The sequence below is a fragment of the Symphalangus syndactylus genome, chromosome 3 (genome assembly GCF_028878055.3).
Source record: "Symphalangus syndactylus isolate Jambi chromosome 3, NHGRI_mSymSyn1-v2.1_pri, whole genome shotgun sequence".
NCBI lineage: Eukaryota > Metazoa > Chordata > Mammalia > Primates > Hylobatidae > Symphalangus > Symphalangus syndactylus.
This window is the reverse complement of record NC_072425.2, coordinates 34,211,454-34,237,284: the sequence shown is the minus strand read 5'-3', so window position 1 is coordinate 34,237,284 and position 25,831 is coordinate 34,211,454. Positions and strand designations below refer to the sequence as shown.

The 25,831-nt window shown below is 36.1% G+C and overlaps 1 protein-coding gene across 4 annotated transcripts in view; it reads left to right on the top strand.

Annotated features, from left to right (window-relative positions):
* The window catches only part of MUSK (muscle associated receptor tyrosine kinase), a 127,931-nt gene that overhangs the window by 84,727 nt on the left and 17,373 nt on the right, over positions 1 to 25,831 (top strand). For 2 of the 4 annotated variants that reach the window (XM_055269938.2, XM_055269937.2), the window contains 2 exons: positions 9,678 to 9,684; positions 23,551 to 23,726. In XM_055269938.2, coding sequence (XP_055125913.1) covers positions 9,678 to 9,684; positions 23,551 to 23,726 — 183 coding nt within the window. Of the gene's footprint in view, positions 1 to 9,677; positions 9,685 to 15,292; positions 15,557 to 23,550; positions 23,727 to 24,389; positions 24,414 to 25,831 lie in introns of all 4 variants that reach the window. The other 2 variants (XM_055269936.2, XM_055269939.2) reach the window with 2 other exon arrangements.

Here is a 25,831-nt window from a genome sequence, read left to right as displayed (position 1 = left end):
CAAAAATTAGCCAGGTATAGTGACACATGCCTGTAATCCCAGCTACTTGGGAGGCTGAGGCACGAGAATCACTTGCACCTGGGAGGTGGAGGCTGCCGTGAGCTGCAATTGTACCACTGGACCACCGCACTCCAGCCTGAGCAACAGAGTGAGACTCCATCTCAAAAAAAAAAAAAAAAAAAGAAAAAAGAAAAGAAAAAAAGAGAGAGAAATAAAATACATATTTGTATTTCCCGTTCTCAGTGGCACCAACAGGTCCTTCCTCAGAGAGTGAGGTCCGTGGTTCTACCCATGGTTATCCAGTCTCAGAGTACAGGGACGAGCCTATGGTCACACACCCCTCTAATGTAAGCCACTCCCCATTCTACCAACAACCCCCACTTTCTATATTGCCCTTTCTTTGAATCAACATCAGGGTCTGAGCCTTTTGGTCACTAAATTTAAAAGTCACATGAATACAGGTAGTATTATCAAAACTGAGCAGGAGGGAAAAATCTGATGTGGTAATACTGGAGTCTCCCAAACTCCCCAGATGGACCACATGGTTTTATTTTCCTTATTTCAAAAGAGGTGATGTTTCACACTACTACAGAAAAAAAAATGGAACTTTGAACTCTATTTCATAATCAGTATAGCTGATTGAATGTACTGACATGTTTCATGTTCTTTCTTATGTCTGATAGCCACACTCCTGTTTCCTCCCAATGTTGGAGATAATTCTTGACACTTGGTAACAGAGCAGTAGCACGTAATTTGCTTTACCACTCAGTGCTTCAACCATCATAGGTAGAGAGTGCTCTTATCAACAAAACAGACACCATCCCTGGCATTCCATGCTGGCTTTGTCTGGTTTTAAATTAATTAAAGTTGTTTTGTTTTTGTTTTTAATAAAAGGGAAAAGGATAAATGAGTAACAGCTAGTAGCCACACTAAATTGCTACCAGATGTTCTGCAGTTAGGCATAAAAGGTAAGCATCCCTTTACATTCAGGCAGCTTTCTTATATTAGAACAGTTCTATGTTTCAGAAGAGAGCCAATGTTTTTACTGACTTCTAGATAATTTTAAATACACTACAATATTGGTAGATATTTTAAGAATTTTTAAATACTACAAATATTGGTTGGATATTTTGAGAATTTTTAAAAATTGAATTCTGAGCTTAAAGCACTTTATAGTTGCAAGGTTCTTGGACTCCTTCCTCATCTCCTAGCCACATATCCCCACAAAAAGAAAAGAAAATACAAGTGGATACATTTCCTATAGAAGCTCATTATCTCCTCTCAGGTACTATGGCTGGATTCTCTTTGGCATTGGCTTATCTCCATGCTCTTGGAACCTCCTTCCACATTACAAAATGAGGGCTCTTTCATTTACATAACCTTGGCCCCCTTGTTTTTCAATAGATCCTCCTGCTCAGCTGCTATTAGAATCTGCCTTCATGCTTCCAAATTATATGCCATTTTCTCTGGAAGAATTTTCCAGTGTTCCAATGTCTTTCTTCCCACTATTCTATTTGCATAATGGCAGAATTGCCATGAGATTTGGGGGCATGAAGGCACTTCATTCCTGAGTTCAGCAGTGACATAGAGTTCTCTTTCATAGCCTTTGGTCATTTTAATTAAGAGACTCTTGCAGGCCTCTTGCCCAGTTCACTAAAATTTAAATTCTCTCTAATATATAATTTGTTGACATCACTGGCATCATCTCTTAGATGGATCAAAGTGACAATCCTATAGCCCAGACTGCCTATCTCAGCAAAACAGAAAGAATCTACTAGATGTTTTTCAGAATGGAAATAGGTATAAAATTTATAATGATTTAGTTATTGTCCAGCAAATTATCTGGCAGTTGGAGTCCTGCAAATCTTAGACACATTTTGATGTTTCCTTCATAGTCACTCCAGAGTCTGTTAGTTCTTATGTATAAAGAAATTTCACAAAGAAATCCAGCTTTTCTCACTGCTAGAAGGATGTGGTCTTCTGTCCCTAAGCAAAGTGACCCATTTAGGGGAGGGATAAAATTTTAGAGCTTATTATTGGCTAAAACCCTACTCTGGATCAAAAGTTTGTTTTTAAAGTGCATTGTAGATTGCGGAACAACTTTGAATCACTCATAAATAGGCACCAGAGAGGTAACAAAGATCTGAGGCTACACGTGTAACCAGTGTATTGAACAATTTAAACTTGACAGGTACACAGAGAAAATGGTGTTTTCTCCAACCACTGGGGACTAAGGAATTATGCTTTTTAGAATCTCCTTGTCCCTCTCGAGAGCAAATCCTTTACAAACTTTCAGGCAGATTCCATAATTTCCAGGTAATGTTTAGAGATTAAAATCCTGGCCTGATCTAGTTTAAAACTCTCCTCTTACATAATTTAAGCCTCATCTGCTTCACTCTCTCCACTGCCAGCCAATCTTTCATTCAGGAATATGGAGAGTAGACAAAATGGATCTGCTACTGTTATCCACCCTTCCCTTCTTCCCTTTCCTCCTGTTCCTCTTCATCTCTGGCATATTTAAGGAGAAGAGAATTTACAAGGAAGGCAGCAAATGTGTTTTCCTAAATGGAATATGTTTTAGTTCTTTCTCTGTTCATTGTTTTTGCTTCTCTGACTAATAATAATAATGCTAACAATTGCAAGGTACATTCTCAGTGCCCAGTGCGCACTCTCTCTCTCTCTCGATAGATAGATAGATAGATAGATAGGTAGATATAGATAGATAGATATGAATTTATTTAACACCCGCAACTCAATGAAATGGATACTTTTATTATCCCCATTTCACAGATGAGCAAACTAATGCTCAGAAAGGTGCCCAGACTGACATAGCTAGTAAATGGCAGAACCGGTATTGAAAGCCAGCAGGTGCAGCATCCAGGCTTTTAATGCCTTGATGGGTTATTAATGTCTCTCTACTGCAGGTGGTATCTGAATACTGACTGTCTCCTAGGACATTTGGGTTCTTTGGAGGGTCCTTCAGAAGACTGTGTATTGCACAGTGCCCTGATGTGGGAGATTCTTTACTGGTTCCACCTCTCGTAATCCCCGGTCCTTGATATCAATCCCTATTGAGGTAACCTGCAATTGCTTACGACTGGGGTTCTTTGTCTGGTGTCCAGTCTTCTTGGTAACTTAGCTACCTTCATAGCATCCACTGAACACACAGGAATGTCCCATTCCCTACCATCCCAATGGTGGGGAGCTCTACTCCTGGACCCTCTCTCTCTGCCCTCAGATTGTTGCAATTCATTTTAGACAGTAATAGTATTAAAAAAAAAAAAAAGACAAAACAAACACTTTCCTTGTCTCTGAGTCCTAGTCTTTTAATTCTTAGGCAGTTGAAAAATCACTCTATGAGATGTGTTGTTATCATTTATATTGTATCATTCAAGAATGAGAAGATCTAGGGAAATAACTCATCCCCTTTCCCCTTATATTTGCTGAGATGCACTTCATCTTTATTTGAAGGCTGAGAACCAAAGCTATTTGTCTGGTTATAGGGCCTACAAATTGCAACAAAGGTTGGGGTGATTGTGCCTTTTAGTAAATTCCAAGGAAAAATGTCAAGTTGTGTGTGTGTGTGTGTGTCTGTGTGTGTGTGTTTACATATTTCCCACGTGTGTGTGTCTGTGTGTGTGTGTTTACATATTTCCTACAATCATTTGTCTTACTTTTTGAGGGCACGCCAACTACTGATGGAAAAATAAATAAATACAAGGGGGTCCATGCTGTGAGTAGTTGAAATGAAAATACTGATGTTTTGATGGGATTAATTCAGTACATTTATAATAGACTAATTCACCCAGAACGAACTTCTCAAACCAGTTTGCCTTAACTCACTTAACTCAATTTCAGTCAGCCTGATGACTATTGCATCTAATGTTGAAAATTCAGAATTAAAAATGAAATATTGACCGATACAGTGGCTCATGCCTGTATCCCAGCACTTTGGGAGGCCCAGGCAGGTGGATAATTTGAGGTCGGGAGTTAGACACTAGCCTGGCCAACATGGTGATACCCTATCTCTACTAAAAATACAAAAATTAGCCAGGCAGGGTGGCAGGTGCCTGTAGTCCCAGCTACTCAGGAGGCTGAAGCAGGATAATCGCTTGAACCCAGGAGGCAAAGGTTGCAGTGAGCCAAGATTGTGCCACTGAGCTCCAGCCTGGGCAACAGAGTGAGACTCTGTCTAAAAAAAAAAAAGAAAGAAAGAAAGAAAGAAAGAAAGAAAGAAAGAAAGAAACATTTACCAAATAATATGGCTGAGTATTTATGACTTATTTTTGTATTGCTAATACTTTATCACATATAGGGAATCATGAGATTGTTACATATTGTTGTGACTGTCTTTTTCTGTTCCAGTCATTTTGAACACTTGCATTATTCCTTAGCCAATTTGTCAAAAAAAAGTCTATTTCTTTACAATTTTGAATTTCTGCTAAAAATATTAAGTGGAATGAAATTTATTCCATTAAAAAATGAATCTATTGATTATTATTGCCTCCTTGCTACTTTCCTTTAAGAGTCTATGAACTCTACATGTATGTGTATATATATATATATATATATATGCATTAACCAAATTAGCATACTCTCAGAGCTCATTTCTGTTTAGTGAGGTATTCGTATTTTAAAAGAATAAAGAAAAATGGGTCCCTCTTTTGATCACCATTCCATGTTATTTATCAAGATATCTAATTGATAAAGGTTTTATTTTGTTTTGTTTTGAGACAGAGTTTCTCTCTCTCTTCCTCCCAAGTTGGAGTGCAGTGGTGTGTGATCTCGGCTCATTGCAACCTCTGCCTGAGCTCAAGTGATCCTCCTGCCATAGCCTCCCAAGTAGCTGCGACTACAGGTGTGTGCCATAATGCCCAGCTAGTTTTTGTATTTTTTTTGTAAAGAAGGAGTTTCACCATGTTGCTCAGACTAGTCTTGAATTCCTTGGCTCAAATGATCCTCCTGCCTGGGCCTCCCAAAGTGCTGGAATTATAGGCACGAGCCACCATGCCTGGCCCTAATTGATAAAGTTTTAAAATGCAAAATGATGCATCATTTCCAAATGAATTTATAGTAAGAATCACAAAATTTTGAAAAACAGTTTTCAAAATGCCACTGGAGTGTTAACAAATTAATACCATCTATGACGACTTTTCCATTCTGCCAAAACCTGATAAAGCTCTGCTGAAGTAAAGAAATTGGTTTCACAGAGCCAACATACTGAATGGGCAAAAGCTGGAAGTATTCCCCTTGAAAACCAGAATAAGACAAGGATGCCCACTCTCACCACTCCTATTCAACATAGTATTAGAAGCCCTGGCCATAGCAATCAGACAAGGGAAAGAAATAAAAGGCATCCAAATAGGAAGAGGGGAACTCAAAGTATCCCTGTTTGCAGGTAACATGATTCTATATCTAGAAAACCCCAGTCTCTGCCCAAAAGCTCCTTGAGCTGTTAAGCAACATCAGCAAAGTTTCAGGTACAAAATTAACGTACAAAAATCGGTAAATTCCTATATACCAAGAATCACCAAGCCAAATTAGAAACACAATCCCGTAAATTTGTTTGAGTTCATTGTAGATTCTGGATATTAGCCCTTTGTCAGATGAGTAGGTTGCAAAAATTTTCTCCCATTGTGTAGGTGGCCTGTTCACTCTGATGATAGTTTCTTTTGCTGTGCAGAAGCTCTTTAGTTTAATGAGATCCCATTTGTCGATTTTGGCTTTTGTTGCCATTGCTTTTGGTGTTTTAGACATGAAGTCCTTGCCCACGCCTATGTCCTGAATGGTATTGCCTAGGTTTTCTTGTAGGATTTTAATGGTTTTAGGTCTAACATATAAGTCTTTAATCCATCTTGAATTAATTTTTGTATAAGGTGTAAGGAAGGGATCCAGTTGCAGCTTTCTACATATGGCTAGCCAGTTTTCCCAGCACCATTTATTAAATAGGGAATCCTTTCCCCATTTCTTGTTTTTGTCAGGTTTGTCAAAGATCAGATAGTTGTAGCTATGCGGCATCATTTCTGAGGGCTCTGTTCTGTTCCATTGATCTATGTCTCTGTTGTGGTACCAGTACCATGCTGTTTTGGTTACTGTAGCCTTGTAGTATAGTTTGAAGTCAGGTAGTGTGATGCCTCCAGCTTTGTTCTTTTGGCTTAGGATTGACTTGGCGATGCGGGCTCTTTTTTGGTTCCATATGAACTTTAAAGTAGTTTTTTCCAATTCTGTGAAGAAAGTCATTGGTAGCTTGATGGGGATGGCATTGAATCTATAAATTACCTTGGGCAGTATGGCCATTTTCACGATATTGATTCTTCCAACCCATGAGCATGGAATGTTCTTCCATTTGTTTGTATCCTCTTTTATTTCATTGAGCAGTGGTTTGTAGTTCTCCTTGAAGAGGTCCTTCACATCCCTTGTAAGTTGGATTCCTAGGTATTTTATTCTCTTTGAAGCAATTGTGAATGGGAGTTCACTCATGATTTGGCTCTCTGTTTGTCTGTTATTGGTGTACAAGAATGCTTGTGATTTTTGTACATTAATTTTGTATCCTGAGACTTTGCTGAAGTTGCCCAATCCCATTCACAATTGCCACAAAAGAATAAATACCTAGGAATACAGCTAACCAGGGAGGTGAAAGATCTCTGCAGTAAGAATTACAAAACACTGCTCAATGTGCCTAAAGCAATTTATAGATTCAATGCTATTGCTATCAAACAACCAACGACATTCTTCACAGAACTAGAAAAAAATTATTCTAAAATTCATATAGAATGAAAAAAGGGCCCAAACAGCTGAGGCAACCCTAAACAAAAAGAACAAAGCTGGAGGAATCCCGCTCTCTGACTTCAAACTATACTACAGGGCTACAGTAACAAAAACAGCACGGTACTGGTACAAAAACAGACACATAGACCACTGGAAGAGAGTAAACAGCTCAGAAATAAAACCACACACTTACAACTATCTAGTCTTAGGCAAAGCTGGCAAAAACAAGCAATGGGGAAATAATCCCTATTTAATAAATGGTGCTGTGATAGCTGGCTAGCCATGTGTAGATGATTGAAGCTGGATCCCTTCCTTACAGCATATACAAAAATCAACTCAAGATGGACTATAGACCTAAATGTAAAACCTAAAATGGTAAACCCAAAAGATAACTTAGGAAATACCATTTTGGACATAGGAACTGGCAAAGATTTCATGATGAAAATGCCAAAAGCAATTGCAGCCAAAGCAAAATCTGACAAATGGAACTTAATTAAACTTAAGAGCTTCTGCATAGCAAAAGAAACTATCAACAGAGTAAACAGGCAACTTATAGAATGGGGAAAATATTTACAAACCATACATCTGACAAAGGTCTAATATTCAGAATCTACAAGGAAATTATTCATACAAGCAAAAAAAAACCTCATTTAAAAGTGAGCAAAGGACATAAACAGACACTTTTGAAAAGAAGACATACATGCAGCCAACAAGCATATGAAAAAATGCTCAATATCACTAATCATTAGAGAAATGCAAATCAAAACCACAGTGAGATACCAGGTCACTCCAGTTAGAGTGGCTATTATTCAAAAGTCAAAAAATAACACATGCTGTTGGAGACCAGCCTGGACAACATGGCAAAACCTCATCTCTACTAGAAATCCAAAAGTTAGCCAGGTGTGGTGGCACATGCCTGTAATCCCAGCTACTTGGGAGGCTGAGGCAGGAGAATCACTTGAACCCGGGAGGTGGAGGCTGCAGTGAGCCAAAATCATGCCACTGCACTCCCTCCTCGGCAACACAGTGAGACTCCGCCTCAAAAGAAATAGAAAGTAAAAAAATAACAGATACTGGCGAGGTTGCTGAGAAAAGGGAACTCTTATACACTGCTGCTGGTGGTGTAAATTAGTTCAACCACTGTGGAAAGCAATGTGGTAAGTCCTAAGATAACTGGAAACAGAACTACCATCAGACCCGGCAATCCCACTCTGAGCATATATTCAAAGGAATATAAATCAGTCTACCACAAAGACACATGCATGCAAATGTTCGTTGCAGCACTATTCATAATAGCAAAGATGTGGAATCAACCTAAATGCCTATCAATGACAGATTGGACAAAGAAAATATGGCACATATACACCATGGAATACTATGTGGTCATAAAAAATAATAAGATCATGTCCTTTGCAGGAACATGTATGGAACTGGAGGCCACTATCCTTAGCAAACTAATGCAGGAACAGAAAACTAAATACTGCATGTTCCCACTTATAAGTGGGAGCTAAATAATGAGAACACATGGACAGAAAGAGGGGAACAACAGACACTAGGATTTACTTGAGGGTAGAGGGTTGGAGAAAGGAGAAGATTAGGAAAAAAAAAAAAAATAGAACAACTTTCGGGCACTATGCTTAGTACACAGGTGATGAAATAATCTATACCCCAAACTCCCGAGTCACAAGTTTACCTACATAACAAATCTGAATATGTACCCCCGAACCTAAAATCAAAGTTAAAATATTCTTCAGAATCATTGAATAAAAAGCTCACAAAGATTCAAAAAAGTCATACACTCGAAGTTATAAAAACCTTGTAGTTACCAACCCTCACAAATCTAAAAGAGAATGATTAGAAATACAAGCTCATTGTATTTTAAGAAGATTGACCTCTCAGAGAAATTCATGTTACATCCCTTAAAAATCCTCCCAAAAATAACACCCAAATGGATCTAAAACCTTCAAAATGGAGTTACACCTCAACATTAGGAGAAATTTTAATGTGGCAAATTGGTATTAGACAAAGCATATATTTTACTGTTTATTTTCATAATGAGGGTTGAGAGGACAGGACGAAGTAACCATAAAGCACTTGGTAAAGGGTGTGAAGTTTTTAATTTACAAGAAAGAAAATGGAGTAATTCAGAAATGCTGGTTATATCACACCCTTGCCGGGATTCTCATGCCTTGGGAGAGTCTGAGTTGGGGCTGTTTGTCCTGGGAATCACACACCACCAGAGGAGAGAGGCACAGTTTTCTCAGAGCCGAGTTTTTACATCTGTGAGTATGGGCAGCTACATAATTTGCAGGGCTAGGTGTTCAAAAAACAGTAAGGATTTCAAGGTACGGACAGCAGAACATTAAATTAAGCCCGAGGCCCTTCTGAGTGCAGATGCCATACAGCTACCCAGGTCACACACCCCTGAAGCAGCCAGGTCTATGAGAACAACCATTGCCTACTTTCTACTTTCTCTTCTACCCTCTCTCTTCTGCATGTTCTTTTCTTTTCTCCTTCTCCTTCTTCTTTTTCTATTTTGTTTCCCTCTAAGTCTGCTTTATGCATCTTCTCTGTTAACCTCCACATCTTGCTTTCTTAATGTAAAGTCCTTGGGTAGCTAATGGAGGGAAATTCTGAGCTTAGATATTGCCTTGGTAGATGTTACCCATGATTGACTCAGTTTGAAAAGAACCTGCTTCCTAAAGATACTCAATATTTTCTTCATTTCCTCTGAATCTGCCCATTAATGCAGCATCTGGCCTCCTAGCAGAAGCGGAAAACTTTTCAGAAACTTAGAGATCAGTAGTATCAAAACAATCTCATCCAAAGCATAAGATGAAAATGTACTAACGTTCTTTCTTTTCCCCCTTAATTTGACTTCCTGTGGGAACTTCCTTTCCTGTTAATAGAATGGAGGTAAGAAACTGTTATTGTACCAGTGTTTCCAATGTTTTGTTTTGTAGGGATTTCGTTTGTTTTTGTTTGTGAGAGGGTCTTGTGTTGCCCAGGCTGGAGTGCAGTGGAGTGTGTTTGGTTTTTGTTATTTGACATGCCATTTATTGAGTGTTTACTATTTGCTGAGCACTGTAACATTTTAGAAACTTTCTAATTTCTAACCCTTTTAGTAAGTATGATGAAGTGAAAGACAGGTAACCTCTATTGAATACTTACTATGGATCAGGCACTGTGCTGAGCTTCACACGCATTATTTAAATTTATCTTCAAGACATCCCCATGGAATAGGTATTACTGTTATCTCTATTTTACAGAAAAAAAAAAAAAAACCTAAGAAAGTTTCTTTGAACTGGAGAGTTCAAGTGGCTTACACAGCTAGTAAATGATAAAGTTAGAAATGGAACCCAGAACTGCCAAACTCTCCCTTATAGCTCTAACCTATATGTAAGACGGTATCCCTTGCAATATAACCTTTTGCAACTTACAGTGTTTTATCTGCAGTCCTTTTAAAACTGATCTTCATAAAACTCTATGGAGTGTAATTAATTTTAAGACAGCATTCTTAGCACATAGGCTACATTTAAAAACAGGCAGCAGGATACAAAATTTTGGTTAGCTAGCAAAAATAAGTTCAAGAGATTTGGAGTACAATACAGTGACTATCATTAATAACAATGTATTGTATTCTTGACAATCACTGAGAATAGATTTTAAGTGTTCTCATAAGAAAATGGTAAGTATGTGAGGTAATGCATTTGTTAATTAGCTCAATTTAGTCATCCCACAATGCGTACATGTTTTAAAACATCATGTAGTACACAATAAAAAAATAGTTTTTTTTAGCTAAAAGCACTTTTTAAAGAAAGTTTTACTGTTAAAAAAGTCTTAAGGAATAACCATTTGGATGTATATATTGCTCAGAAAAGCAGTGAAAATCATGATACACATTATATGAAAAATTAAACCAGTTTTAAGTATATGGGATAGTGATTTGTCATAATTGACTGCATTCCAATGTGTTAATGTGGTATCAAACATTCTTAGTTAAAAAAAAGAAAAAAATTCTTAGTCCATTTTTTAATCTAAATGTTGCTTTAATAATTTTTATTAATGATTTTGGAGCTACTACCTTAGCAGAATAAAGTTTATCTAAACTAAAATTAATAAAAGTGCCACTTAATAACCCTCCTTCTGAAAAAACAGGCAGCAGGCCAAATTTGTCCTGTGGGTTGTACTTGCTTACCCCTGCGTTGGAGAATAAATCATATACAAAGACACTAGACACGAAAGAACAGAAACAGTTCTCGTTTGCTTTGAAGGTTGGAAGTAGCACAGAATCTGTCATTACCTTTGTTGGGAATGCTCAAGGAGAGGTAAGGCAGTTGCTAAAAAAGGGAAGATTTGTCTGAAGCAGAGGAGAGGTACAGCTGTCAAGTGTGCCTGTGCTAGGGAGGGAGGGAAGTAAGGTGTGGAGTTTCCACTAGAGTCGTGGGATTGTCATAACGCAAACATGCCATGGCTGGTCATCTGGAATACCCTTGGGACAAAGTATTATGTGTTCGAAGGGAGTAGACATCTCCCTCAGAGAAACTTGAAGATAACATTTTAAAATGTTCTATTGAATGTGATTCATACATTTCAAAGTAGAGAGAAATAGGAGTAAGAGGTGCAGTGAGAATTCTTTACCTACTCCCTTTGACCACATAGGGTTGTCTGTTATAAAAGAAGTTGAACAGGAGATCTGAGATCAAAAATTCATTATTACCTCTACAAGAAAGGGAACTTTACTGAAAGGGAAGTCAACTGAGTTTATATTGTAAGGAGGCAAGAGAGGGAGTGGCTCCACGTGCAATATTAACTAGCGTTTTTAGAAGCTAGTCTGGCTGATCATTCCGAAATAACCAGCATTCTGTGAACGGATCCCTGCGACCTCTGTCAAACTGTTCTAATGAGCAACAGGACCAGCTGCTTCTAGTGTTGCCCCATCAGCAGTCCCATGAACTGCAGGCAAAGAAACACAACTTGAGCTGGACATGGGGGAGTCTTGTCACTTATAAAAGACAACAGAAGACACCAATGGAAATTATTTGCATTTATCTCATTCCCCAGTTCTTGCCGTGAGCTCCTTTTAAAAATATTTGAAGTGATAGATTTAGGGGGTTGAGGGACAAAATGTCCCAATTGGCCTCTGTGTCTTGCATCTAAAATTTGATCACTGTGTAAAATTTAAGGCTTATATTTCTGCACAAGAGGAGAGGAAAAGGAAGTGGTTGAAACACTGAAACTATAGGTAGTTGATAGATAAACAAATTCATATATATATAAATTTAGATAGATAGATAGATAGATAGATAGATAGATAGATAGATAGGTAGATAGTCGGCCTTGTGTGTGCCTTACCTTTTAGAGCTAATCCAAGCACCGATATAATACCAAAGCCAGGTCCTTAATCATTCCAGGAACATCATAGAAATGAAATGTAGCAAACTAATAATAATCATATACTTTGTATGTGTATGTTTTTTCCCAGCACATAAAGGGTTTGTATAGGCTAGTGGTCATCAAGCTGTTAGGAAGAAAAAGCAAAATTAAAACCAAGATCTTCTTATTTCTATTCAAAACCTATTGTCTTTTTTTTTTTCATTTTTATTTTGCATTATATACTTAATGCTGTAAAACTAATGAGGATTCAATACTAGCAGAAATTCAGACAGAGGGGTTCATTGTTAGTTGATTGTTAGTAGTCCTTATCTCTGAAGCTATTTTCATTAATTTTTCTTTTGTGTACTTTTTCTTAGTTTCCATTTTCTTTAAAAGGTGTGTTTTGATGTATAATTAAAGGAAACATCATGAATGTCTATTATTTTTAAAAATACTCATGGGAAATGAGTAACAGCATCATTGAATAGTTACCACATGACAGCAAAACCTGCATGAATAATTCTCAGCTCAGAGACACTGAGAAATATTTAATTTTTACATGGTGGAGTTTTTCCTATTAAGTGTAAAGGATCACACATGCTCTTATTCATCCCCCTTTATACTAAGATATTACATCAACGTGTGAGACCATTTTGTAAGCCAGTTTGAGATATTTCTGGTTACTCCTTATTATATAGTTTCTTAAAGCACAGTGTAGAAGCTGGTTGGGTTTTAATTCCTTTCCTTCCCATCCTAACAGTCATGGCTGACACCTATATAACAATGACTGGTTAACAAGAGAAGAGCATAACAAATGTGTTTGATCACAGTTTTACACAACATGGGACACTTCAGAATGAAGACTCCAGATACAGGGATAGCAATCCTTTTTTTTTTTTTTTTTGAGACAGAGTCTCACTCTGTCACCCAGGCTGGAGTGCAGAGGTGCAATCTCAGCTCACTGCAAACTCTGCCTCCCAGATTCAAGTGATTCTCCTGCCTCAGCCCCCCGAGTAGCTGGGATTACAGATGTCTGCCACCACACCCGGCTAATTTTTATATTTTTAGTAGAGACTGGGTTTCTCCATGTCGGCCAGGCTGGTCTCAAACTCCTGACCTCAGGTAATCCACCCACCTTGGCCTCCCAAAGTGCTGGGATTACAGGTGTGAGCCACCACACTCAGCCAAAGCAATCCATTTTTATTCTTAGGTTCAATGAAGTATGAACAGCTGTGTAGAAATATGATTAGACACAAAGGGTATGATCTAATGCTAACAGGCTAAGTGGGGAAACTAGCGCATCCTGCCTGTTCAGATTTTTCTCAGCCCCTCTGAGCAGCACTCCCTCCTCCCAGGCAAGAGGTAGGATCCCTCTGGAATGAGGGTCTGAATTTCTTTATGTCCAGGTGTTACACAGAAAACCTGGGGGTGGGTAGAGTAAATGTTTAGGTTTTATGGCTGGCCTTGAAGAAAAGGCGTTCTGGTGTCTATGATCTGCCTCGGAGAAGAGGGATTCTAGTGACTAAGGTTTGCCTCAGGGAAGAAAGAGAGGAGAGACAGGAGGGCAGAAGGTCTGTTTCTGAGGCTGCTTCTTAGGCCTTCACTTTGGGGTGTCGTTTACTGAGCCTCAACAACAGCATCCTTGTTTCTGTTTAATTTTCTCTGGGGGTTTTCTCACCTTTACCTTGAGAAAGTTTTCATGGAGTTTTGTGCTTTCTTATTCAAGGCCTTCATTTTAAATATCCCCAACAAACAAAGGGATACAGACAGTAAAAATCATGTTGGCTAATTAGAAAAAGGCCAGTATGAATTAAAGGAAGGCTCTATACTACAAAATATTGTTTTAAAGTACAGCTGTGTTTCTTGGAAGTTCATTGTTTTACCTGAATGTATTATATCTCGTTCTAATGAATTTGCTTTAAAGACCTGCCAGCGATGGTATGTAATTATAGTATCAATTTTTTAAATTCAATTGGGGTCATGTAACAATTTTAAAATTTGACACAAATTCTAATTTGTTTAATTTTCTTACTTTAAATTCTTTATATAAAGACAATGAAAAACTAAATTCAATAGTTGTACAAATCTAAATGAGAATACAACTTAAGAGTCTTCTTTCATTACTAACACTATGGAAGATCTGATAGAAGGCATAAGAATATACTGAGACCATCACAGTGCCTACACATAATAAGTATTCAATATGTTTGTCAGGTGAGTATATGAGTTGTTATAATTGCCAGCATTACATTAAGGGAACAAGTAGATGTGTGAAGAGAGTACCAGCAGCATTTTCCATTCTCCCAATTGTCTTCAGTTATTATAGCAGATGAGATTTTAATCCTGTGTTTCTGCTAGCACTAGCATTTACAGGTTTCTCTCTGATATATGGCCCATTAACACACAATAATCCAAGTTCAGAGTAATTACTTATATCACTCAACAGAATAGATCAGTGAGGCACTGGGTGACCGGTTGACTTTCCGTGTGATGAGACATGATGAGAAAACAGCAAAGCTGAAGGTGCTACTTGGCTCCTCTGGAAGCCATATTTCTGCTTTCTCCTCCCTACATCACTTTCTTTTTCTTTAATGGAATTCTGGGAAGATGTGTGAGTGAGAGAATCTGAGTATGGAAGGTGTTGCAAAGATGTATATGTTGTCAAAAATTAAGGTAAACTATCATAACACATAAATAAACTGTGTTCTTAAAGCTGCAAACTTTTTAGCTGAGAGCAATTATTATTATGCTCAATTATTTGTTAACCATCATGATGAAATGTCTTCCAGATGCATCTTTGCTTATATCAGCTTATTAACTAAGAGTAGTCGGATTCTATTTATAATGTAAAATAATAAAAATACCCAAATCTATTCAGTCCTTGATAGTTCCCAAAGCTTTCCACCATCTATCGTCACATTTGGCCTTCTCAATAGCCCTGTGGAGTAGCTAGAGATGATATAATTGCAGCTGGAAATGAAGACAATATTCAAATGGAACATGTCAACCAATTTGCTAGTACAATTTTCTCCTATTTCTGTGACACAGATGTGAAAACCAAAAAAAAAAAAGAAAGAAAGAAAAGAAAAGCAGAATGAATGCCAAGAAATAGCATGTGATTAGAAATGTTGTTCATTTCTTCTTTCAGTAAACCACAGAAAGATAACAAAGGCTACTGCGCCCAGTACAGAGGGGAGGTGTGTAATGCAGTCCTGGCAAAAGATGCTCTTGTTTTTCTCAACACCTCCTATGCGGACCCTGAGGAGGCCCAAGAGCTACTGGTCCACACGGCCTGGAATGAACTGAAAGTAGTGAGCCCAGTCTGCCGGCCAGCTGCTGAGGCTTTGTTGTGTAACCACATCTTCCAGGAGTGCAGTCCTGGAGTAGTGCCTACTCCTATTCCCATTTGCAGGTAAAATCTCAAAAATAAGTCAAAGGAAAAATTCCATTTTTCTATCTGCACAACAGAAAGAGTTTTTGAAAAATGTTGTAATGTGCAACAGTAAAAGGAAAAGCTGGTTTTCATCCAAAATAGGAGGTAATGCCTGGGTGCAGTGGCTCATGCCTGTAATCCCAGTACTTTGGGAGGCCGAGGCGGGTGGATCACTTGAGGTCAGGAGCTCAACACCAGCCTGGCCAACATGGTGAAACCCCGTCTCTACTAAAAATACAAAAATTAGCCGGGTGTGGTGGCACACTTGTAATCCCAGCTACTCGGGAGGCTGAGGCAGGAGAATCACTTGAACCGGGGAGGCAGAGGTTGCAGTGAGCCGGGATTGCACCAGCGCACTCCAGCCTGAGTGTTGAGACTCCGTCTCAAACAAAGAAACAGATAGGATGCAATTAATCAGACAAAATTTCTACCATGTAAATCACTGAAGATAACCTAAAATATAAGTACTTAGAACCTCTAGAAAATGTCACAAATGGTATAATATTCCATTACTCTTGTTATTGTTCACATTATTATATCATATCCATAAATATCCCAGATTTCTATCAGATGAAAGGAGAAATCTTAAACATGGACCTCATTAGTAAGCCAAGATAGAGAAAATAAAAACTGTATATTATTTGTCAATAAATGAGATCATGCCAAGCATCTCTGAATGTTATTTTAAAATACATTCCATCCAAAATGGATGTTCTGTACTAAGTTCTGATGCTGTTGCCTCATTTGGGTGGTTATAGGAGGGAATTAGATTATAAATAGATATTTTGTTAAACTCCCATACTTTTTAAATATTGAAATTGATAAATTTATGTTCAATAGAATTGTCTTCATCTTTAATTACTTCTTATGTAGAAAAAAAAGAATCAATCTAGTTTTTGAGCTAAATAGAACAAAGTTCAAATACTGTTAGTTCTGCTTTCTTGATGTGTGTGGTCTTGGCTAAACTTCAGTTTCCTCATCTGCATAGTAGAATTGAGAGGATTAAAGGAAAAATCACACTCATGGAATATGTCAGAAACTAGATAGACATTGTTATTCCTAAATTTTCTGTTGAGGAAACCCCATGACAACAACCAACACAGCACATTTCCACTTCTATTTTGATAAAACCAGAAACTATTTAAATACTGCAATAATTTGAGGACACTCTCTATTTAGCATACAATAACAACAGTACGGCCATTAAATTAGAGTTCTGTATTCCTCAATTTACTGCAAAGTTTGAGGGTTTGGAGACACTATACGAGTAATATAATTTGTTTACTCATCTAAGAAGATTGTATTGTGATCAGGCATGTCATCTAAAAATCTCTAGGGACTTCAGCATTGACAGAATAAGAAGGAGAAAGAGAAGGAGAGAAAAAGTAAAATTACTGCAAAAAAAAAAAACGGGAAGAGTGGGTGAGAGGCAGTAAAATTTGTTTTAATAGAACTTAAGAAATACTGATGCTATTTCAACTGTCCTCGCAGTTATTTGAAAAAATAGTGCCTCTGTTAATTATCACTTATTTAGTTTAGATTTCTCTTTCTTGGGCTTCTTTATAGGATTCTCCGAAATTGTTTATTTGATGTACTGCTCAACAGTGAAAATCCTTTTGCTAGAAAGTAGCACGTGTATAATAAACAGCATGTAACCAGCAAAATAAAGTGACAGTAGGTTCTATCAGCTTTTCCTTTAGTACTACTAACATAATTTGTGGTGGCCACGGAATAGTTATCATACTTACACAGTGACACTCAGGCAAATCAGCTCAACACCATGGACAGGTGCTTGAGAGAAATAATAATTAGATTAGAAAAATTCTCTGCGTGTGTGACAGCCATTGTGGTTTTCTGATTACAAAACTCACAAGACTCCACTGCATAAAAAAAGAACACAGTACTTTCAGTGCTAAAACCCAGAAAGTTGGTCACTACTGAGGTGTGTGTTTACCTACATTTACTTATATCTATATTTCTGTACTCTGAATTCTATTTCATTGATGGTTCCTCTATTTTTGCATTAGAGACTTTGGATTTAATTACTAAGTCTTTATAATTAATTTCAATTTGTGTTATGAATTTCACAGGTTTTCACTTTTAAAAAAATTATTGTTTACTCATTATATAATTATTATTATTATTTTTTTTTTTTTTTTTGAGACGGAGTCTCGCTCTGTCGCCCAGGCTGGAGTGCAGTGGCGCAATCTCGGCTCACTGCAAGCTCCACCTCCCGGGTTCACGCCATTCTCCTGCCTCAGCCTCTCCGAGTAGCTGGGACTACAGGCGCCCGCCACCACGCCCGGCTAATTTTTTGTATTTTTAGTAGAGACGGGGTTTCACCTTGGTCTCGATCTCCTGACCTCGTGATCCGCCCGCCTCGGCCTCCCAAAGTGCCGGGATTACAACCTTGAGCCACCGTGCCCGGCCTATATAATTATTTTTAATTATTACATGTTGACATTGGCAAAATGTTTCTAAATTTCATATTTAAAAATAATTATATAAGTTATATATTATAATCATATATTAACTTAACATTATTATTAATAATAATTATATTAATAATATAATGATTAATAAGTTATATAATATAATTATATTATATATTATAGTGTATAACTTATATAATTAATATAATTTATAATTATATATTATATTATATAACTCACTATATAATTATTTTTAAATATAAAATTTAGAAACATTTTGCCAATGTCCACATGTAAATACCATTTAGAATTTGATCAGAATGATGCTAAGTTTATACAATTAATTTAGGGCAAATAGCCATATTTACATTACTGAGTATTCTCAATTAGGAGTATGGTATGCCATTCCTTTTATGTAGATCTTGTATTATGCCTGCTAGTAAACTTTGATGACTTCTTTCTTACCTGTTTCTTTTTTTTTATTAAATTTATGACTAGGTGTGTTTTATAGTCATTGCTGTTGTTGCAAGACTATTAATTATAATATAGTTATTACAGAAGGCTAGAATGTCCATAACACATAGGGATGCAATTAATTCCCTTGTTCCTTATTTTAATAAAACTGCTATTAATTTCTTTAGAATTTTTACATTTTGGAATTGATCTATGTAATTTTTGGGATCATATCAATCAGATTTCTAAAAATGTATTCTTTTTTGAGATAGTTGATAGAAGTATAATTTATATACAAGAAACTGTGCCCCTTTTAACCATATAGTTCAGAGTTTGACAAAGTTATACAACAATGAAACCACTACCCCAATCAAGATGTAGAATGTTTTCACCACCCATAAATTTCTCTTATGCTCATTTCTTTCCTTTTTTTTTTTTTTTTTTTTGTCCCCAGGTTCAAGCAATTCTCCTGTCTCAGCCTCCCAAGTAGCTGGGACTACAGGCACCTGCCACCAGGTATTTTTGTATTTTTAGTAGAGATGGGGTTTCACCTTGTTGGTCAGGCTGGTCTTGAACTCCTGACCTCAGGTGATTCACCTGCCTTGGTCTCCCAAAGTGCTGAGATTACAGGCGTGAGCCACCGCGCCCAGCCCTCTTATACTCATTTCTAGTCAACTTCCCATTATCTCTAAAGGCATCGCCATTCTGATTTCTCTGACCATAGCATACAACTAGTTTTGCTTGTTCCTGAATCTCATACTCATGAAATTGTATAATATATACTGCTTTGTGTCTGACTTCTTTTGTTCAACATAATGTTTTTGATATTAATCCATATTGCTACACGTAACAGTGGTTTGTTCCTTTTCATTGCCGCTTTTATTTGTGTGGTTGAGATGGAAATAGTTTTGTGAAGAAGTAGGTAGGGTCAAGCTCCCCTTCATGCTGCGTAAGAATTATAAAGCAATTCATGTGAACAACTGCAGTATCAAAAGGAAAGTTAATATAGAAATGTTAGGCCACTCAAGATGACTGACTCATCAACCACAACAAAAAAGTCAGATACCAGCTTTAGACACAAAAGATCAACCAAATAATGTATTCCTGCAATTTGTAGTTTATTCCAATTTTGTTTGGTATTATACCTCCTAATTATTGAGAGGAATCAAGTCTCATCAATCATAAATCATTAATCCTTGCCAACAAATGTGTATTATTTTCCATTTTATTTGTTAATAAGTTGTTACCACTATATAATAAAGCCATTTCATTTTATTATATTTATATGTAACAACTGCTTTACAGTATTCTATTAGATTTTTGATTGATAGTCTGTGGTTCCTCTGATGGAAAAATATGGCCTATAAATAATTATAAATTATTATATATCGTTTATATATAAAACTATAAATTTTAATTAGATTCTACGCTTTCTTAATTGAAATTTCAGAGATTTTTACTAGAATTAAAATTAAATTTTATCTGTGTGCTAGCACAAAATACATTTATTAACTTTCCAGCATTTATGTCCCAGATCAGTTTACATGCATGAGCCACAGATGTTCTTTCTAATGTTGAAAATAATTCACCTTTTTTAAAGAAAAAAATCCTTTTCATTGAAATTTTAAATTTATTAGAAAATCATAGTTATTTCCTAAATCTGTCATTTGCAGTGTACATTTAAATTTTTTTCTAATTCCCATTGTTATTTAAATTATTTAAATAAGTAGTTTTATTGGAAAAATGTTATTTTTAAAAATCCTCATCATCAAACATTTTGTTCCCATTGAAGTAAGAAAATATAATCTAAAAATTTTTACATTTTAATATTTTATAGAGGTTTTTTCTCTGATATATAATTAATAATAAAAATTGGCATTTATAAAGACTTAGTCTCTTCCATTAACATACAAAATTCATACATTTATGTTCAATCCTTTCTGCTCTTAGATGAGTATTATCTATTTGATCCAATAGTTTATCAAAATTTTCACAATAATTGTGTTTCTAAAAATGTTTTCTTGCAATTCTGACTGGTGCTTTTTGCACCAATAAATATTAAACTAAAATTGAATTTACTGCTGATAACTGGTAAGTTTGATCTTCATTTTTCTGTTATACCTTTTGAAAAAGTCTCTGTTTGCCTTTATTCATCAAAATAGTTCAGAAGTTGTCAACCATTTTATATTCTACTTCTACTTGCTTGTGAGATTTTTAAAAGCATGCTATCACTCATGGTTTTCTAATTATTAGGTTGGTACAAAAGTAATTGTGTTTTTTTCCATTAAAAGTAATGGCAAGAACCACAATTACTTTTGCAGTCATTCAATGATGTGTGCCTCTTTTCATGAATGGCATGGAATTTTATTTGTCCAACAAATATTTATTGATCTCCTTCTGGGCTCCAAATACTACACTGGGCATTTGGGATATATTAATGAACATAATAAACAACTTACATATAACTTTAGAAGGTGTTAAATGTCATGGAAAAAGAAAAAAGGAATGCTTTAAGGAAGACCAGGAATAACAAAGGGAGGGGAGAAAGTTGTAACTTTAAAAATAAGGTGTTCAGGGTAGACCTAATTAAGTTAGCATAATTGTACTGAATCTCCCACACTTGTTCTTTGAAACTTTATTTGAAATTATAAACCATATTTCTATTGTTCAATTATATTTTATTTGCATATGCTCAATTTTTGGAACATTATTCTTAGCTTTTACATTTGATTTCATAATCATATATAAGTAGATTCTTGGAGGAGCTTACTATGTTACTTATCATTGATACTCATTGTCATTTGTTTCAAATAAAATATTTCTTTTTCTTAAATTCCTAATTTAAATTCACTTCTTGTTCATCCATCTCTTCTTTACTCATCTCTCATTCAACTGGAGTAGGTGTTTTTCACATGTAAAAAAAAAATTCTGTCATTGTACATATGTGTTTTTGACTGGGTATTTAAGTCTGTGTTAACACAAGTGTTAGCTTTTGTGTTAGTTCTCCTCACTTGTGTTACTTCTCCTCAAATACTATGGACTCTGACCAATTATTTTCTGGCCATGTCATAATAAAGAGGAAGAAGAAAGCAATCCCGACTTTTGTTCCTTTGTAAGGAACATTTTCCTCTCTCCAGATTGTGGAAAGATTATTTCTTTAATCACTGAGATTCAAAATTATTGTAAAATTCACTTGGGGATAGATTTATTTTCATTGTTTTCTTTCATATAACATAAATAATATAAAAATAATGGGTAATAAGCCCTAAACATTGTGCCCTTTTCACCTTAAAAATGTTTTCTTATACCACATCTTTGATTATTTTCTATTTTTTATGTGCTCTGGTTCTCTTGGTGAGAAACACTATTATTTGATTTTGAATTTCTTACTTGCTCCACCTTATCAGTTATTTCACACATTATTTTCATCTGTTTAGCCTTTTTTGCATTCAGTTAGGTCCTTTCTTTCTGCATTCAATTGAATATTTAGTTCAAATTTGTTTATTTCTTGCAGTGCCACTTGTTTTCTATTTTCAAAGAAGATTGTAAGTGTTGGTTTTATTTTTTGTGGTTTCTATTTTCTGTAGTTACTTCCATGTTCAAGTTATCCCACTTTTCAGTCTATAGTTCATCTTGATTTGTTTTTTCTTGTGAAAAGCTCTGCTATAGAGGGCATGCTTGAAGGCATGCTTTAGTGCATGGCAATTAAAACAAAGCAAACCAAAGCCATTCATTAATGTGTTCTTCTGTTTAGAATAAAAAAATTTCCCAGGTATTTGCTTCTTCTGCATAATGTGGAGTATGGAATTTTTTCATATGTCCCATACTGATTTTTGCACACTTTAACCATGCTGTCTGCATGCAAAAAAATATGCTTATACAACCCAGGGGTGGAACCAAGCTAAGCAACTCTCCTCAAGTCCTTTACCTGCTAAGAAGTCTCAAAAGCCCCATTATACTCCCTTCTCCCTCACACACACCAAGAACTATAAATCCCATTGTTATCTTCATATAAAAATATATTTGCATCTCATCACATTCATATGCATAGCCTTTTATTCTATGCATGCTCAATTAGCACATATTGGCAAGTTAGGAAAGCAGGAGTGTGGGAACAAGTATTAAAAAAGACACCATTGTGGCATATATATATGTATACACACACACACACACACACACACACACACACTCTCACAATTTCCTCCTCTCTGAATCCTTCAGATACTGAATAAAGGACATCTGTTATTATTATGTTTAATTTATTTAATTATCTTTAATTTCCTCTTATTATTAACCCCAAATACCTTAATTTGAAATTAGCCAGGTTTCTCCTATGCAGTTTGTCCTATTTTCTGTCAGGCTTAAACAAATACTAATCTGCAAAATTCCAAGTAGTCCAATTAGTGTTTCTTCAGCCCGTTCACTCATAATAAAACATGTAGATGAGCATAACAGCTTCATATTCAAACAGATATTACTCTGGCTTTCTCACATGGAAGCACGCAGAGCAATGGGACAGGATCCTGTGCCTCAAAGTAAGGGTTGAGTAAGGACCCACATGCCCTCCTATAAACTGCCAGGGAGGTGGTGCTGTTCTGTTTCAGAGGACAAAGTACACAGAGGCCCAGACTATGTTCCTCAAGCCCTAGCCATTAGCCCCAAGATCATAGAAAAACCTTCCAAGCTGGAAACTGATTGACAATGATCCTGACTTTCAGTAGGTGTGCTTTTTAAACTCTGTATACCTTTTTCCTCTACCTGTGTTGTTATTTGAATATGAAGTTGGGAGAAGACATATCAGAGATTCCCAATCTAATACGTTTTAAATTTGACATTTTTTTCCCCTAGACCAGCATTAATTGCATTTCACCACAAAATGAGATAGCATTTCATCTCACGGGACAGTACACTAGATTTCATGAAGTCTCATATTATTTACAGTAAAAAGTTTCTTTCATAAACCTGGTTTTTTCAAGAACAGACAATTTACTATGATGATGTCTTGAAAACACAGAATTTAGGCTCTGCCACAAATTTGTTTTAGCATGTTATGATTCATCAAGTTTTGTTCTCCATATACTATTTTAGAGAGTACTGCTTGGCAGTAAAGGAGCTCTTCTGTGCAAAAGAATGGCTGGCAATGGAAGAGAAGACCCAGAGAGGACTCTACAGATCCGAGATGCATTTGCTGTCCGTGCCAGAATGCGGCAAGCTTCCCAGCATGCACTGGTACCCCATAGCCTGTGCCAGACTGCCACATCTAGGTAACACAGAGTTCTCCCAAGACTTTGGAGGTTAAGAGAAATTTACTATTTTGAAGAAACTAAGGTGTGAACTTAAAGCTTCTAATATTTCTAGGCATTTCTAATTTTTTTTTTTGAGTTCTGCCTTCCTTGGATACCTACTAGCAGAATCCTCATGCTATCCTAATTATACAGATTAGCGTAAAGATGTATTTCATTTGCTCTAAAATAAATGAAACAGCACTTTTAATTACTGCTTGACATTTTAGATTCTTTCATAGGGAATCTTATGAGAGCTTGTAACATTTTCTGGAATGTGCAGAATAATGGCTAAGAAACATCTCATATTTTGTCAGAAGAGTGGAATAAAGGAATAAAGTCCTTCTTCTTAGCCAAGAAAGCATGCTAAAATAAGACACATGTTTGAAAATGCTGATCTCACGAAACAAAATTGAATTGCTTCATGTTGCTTTAATGAACTTTGTTTGTAAGGAACTATGTTGTTATCCCTAACAGCTGGTTTAATTTCAAAGACCCAATTCTTTCACATTCGAATGCAAAGAATGTTTTCCAGTTGTATATTAAAAAGCTGAAAGAGAACTTGCATTTCTTAGCACTCTCTCACAAAATATGTGAGATATCTGGATGCTCACTTAAAACAAATTTTTATCCTTTCCCCTTCAGATTATAACAAAGAAAACCTAAAAAGTAAGTAATTGTGTTTGTGCCCTTGAAACCTTATGTGTATATAATTGGATTCATGCATGTGTGTTTACACTTATATTTCCTGATGCACAGAGCAGAATGTACAGCCCCTCTCAAAGGCTTCTCACCATACTCATCCAGGGTATAACATAAGGGAAGATCATGGAAGGTCTCAGTTTATAACTTTTAATTAGACCATAGAGAGTACCATATTTAGTGAGTCATACAAATACTATCTCTCACCTCAAGGTTATTAGCCTGTTTTATTTCTTATATGTCTATAAGTAAGCCAAATTTAAAATGTCACCTTTTGATTTTATATTCTTGGTTCAGTATAATCTAATTATGTATAGATGAAACCCAACATTTATTTCTTCATTGAGCCAATTTGTGATCTTCATTTGTGACAATAGATCCCTCTTTTGGAAGTTAGGTATTTTTTTAAGACAGCTGATTTCCAGTATAAAGTTTATAGGATCAAATCAAATGGCTTTAAAAAGGTCATCACAAAAATCTCTAGCAAAGAATTCAAGAAGGTTGCTTGAAAAGGGATGTCCTACAAAATAACTTGTATCAGATAGTGCTTTAACCTGTCAGAATGCAGAAATCCTCAGGATGAAATTAGAAAAGCTTTTCATGTCAACTAACTTCCTCTGGTCTCAGCTTTCTAAGGCTTAAATCACACTTACTTCCTGTAATACATATTCCAGCCCTAATCCCCTCTGCATTTGACTAGGTGCCAGGACTTGATTTTACCAGCTTGCTTAAAGGACCAACACTAGAAAGTATTAAAGAATGCTACTGGTCCTAGTTGAATTGCTCAGAGTTATTAAACGAGAAGAATTATGGAAACCTTAAAAATCTATTATTCTGGTAGCCTGTCAAATTGTTATTCCCAAATCGAAGGAATAAAAAAAAAATTCAATTCTTTGTTATATGAGCAGCCAAAGTTTACTTTGATTGGGCTTTGAATTGATTACTGTGCTCTTTGTTATCCATCGATTGTTTGCCCACTCATCCATTCAAACATTCATTGAGGGTTTGCTGTGTGTAAGGACCAGACCATTCATCTTAAATTAGACAGGAACAATACACAAAAAACCATCCACATTTCTGCCTTTCACACTAATTATAAAGGAATTTTGAGCAGCACAAACTAGCTCCAATAATAAATTTTCTAGTCTTTAAAAAAAAGCTTTATGAAATCTTTGATACACGTAAGAAAATGAGCTCCTAATGTCATGAACTGACCATTTAAACTGAAAATAGGGTAGGGAATGTCTGAAAGTATGCTCCCTGAGTTAAAGGCAATTATTATTAAAAGAGTTGGCTTTAGCAGGTCAATAGTGGAGCAAAGAAAACATCCTTATTAGGCAGTGTCCCATATTTTACAGGAGTGTGTAAAGACCTTGAATATTTCC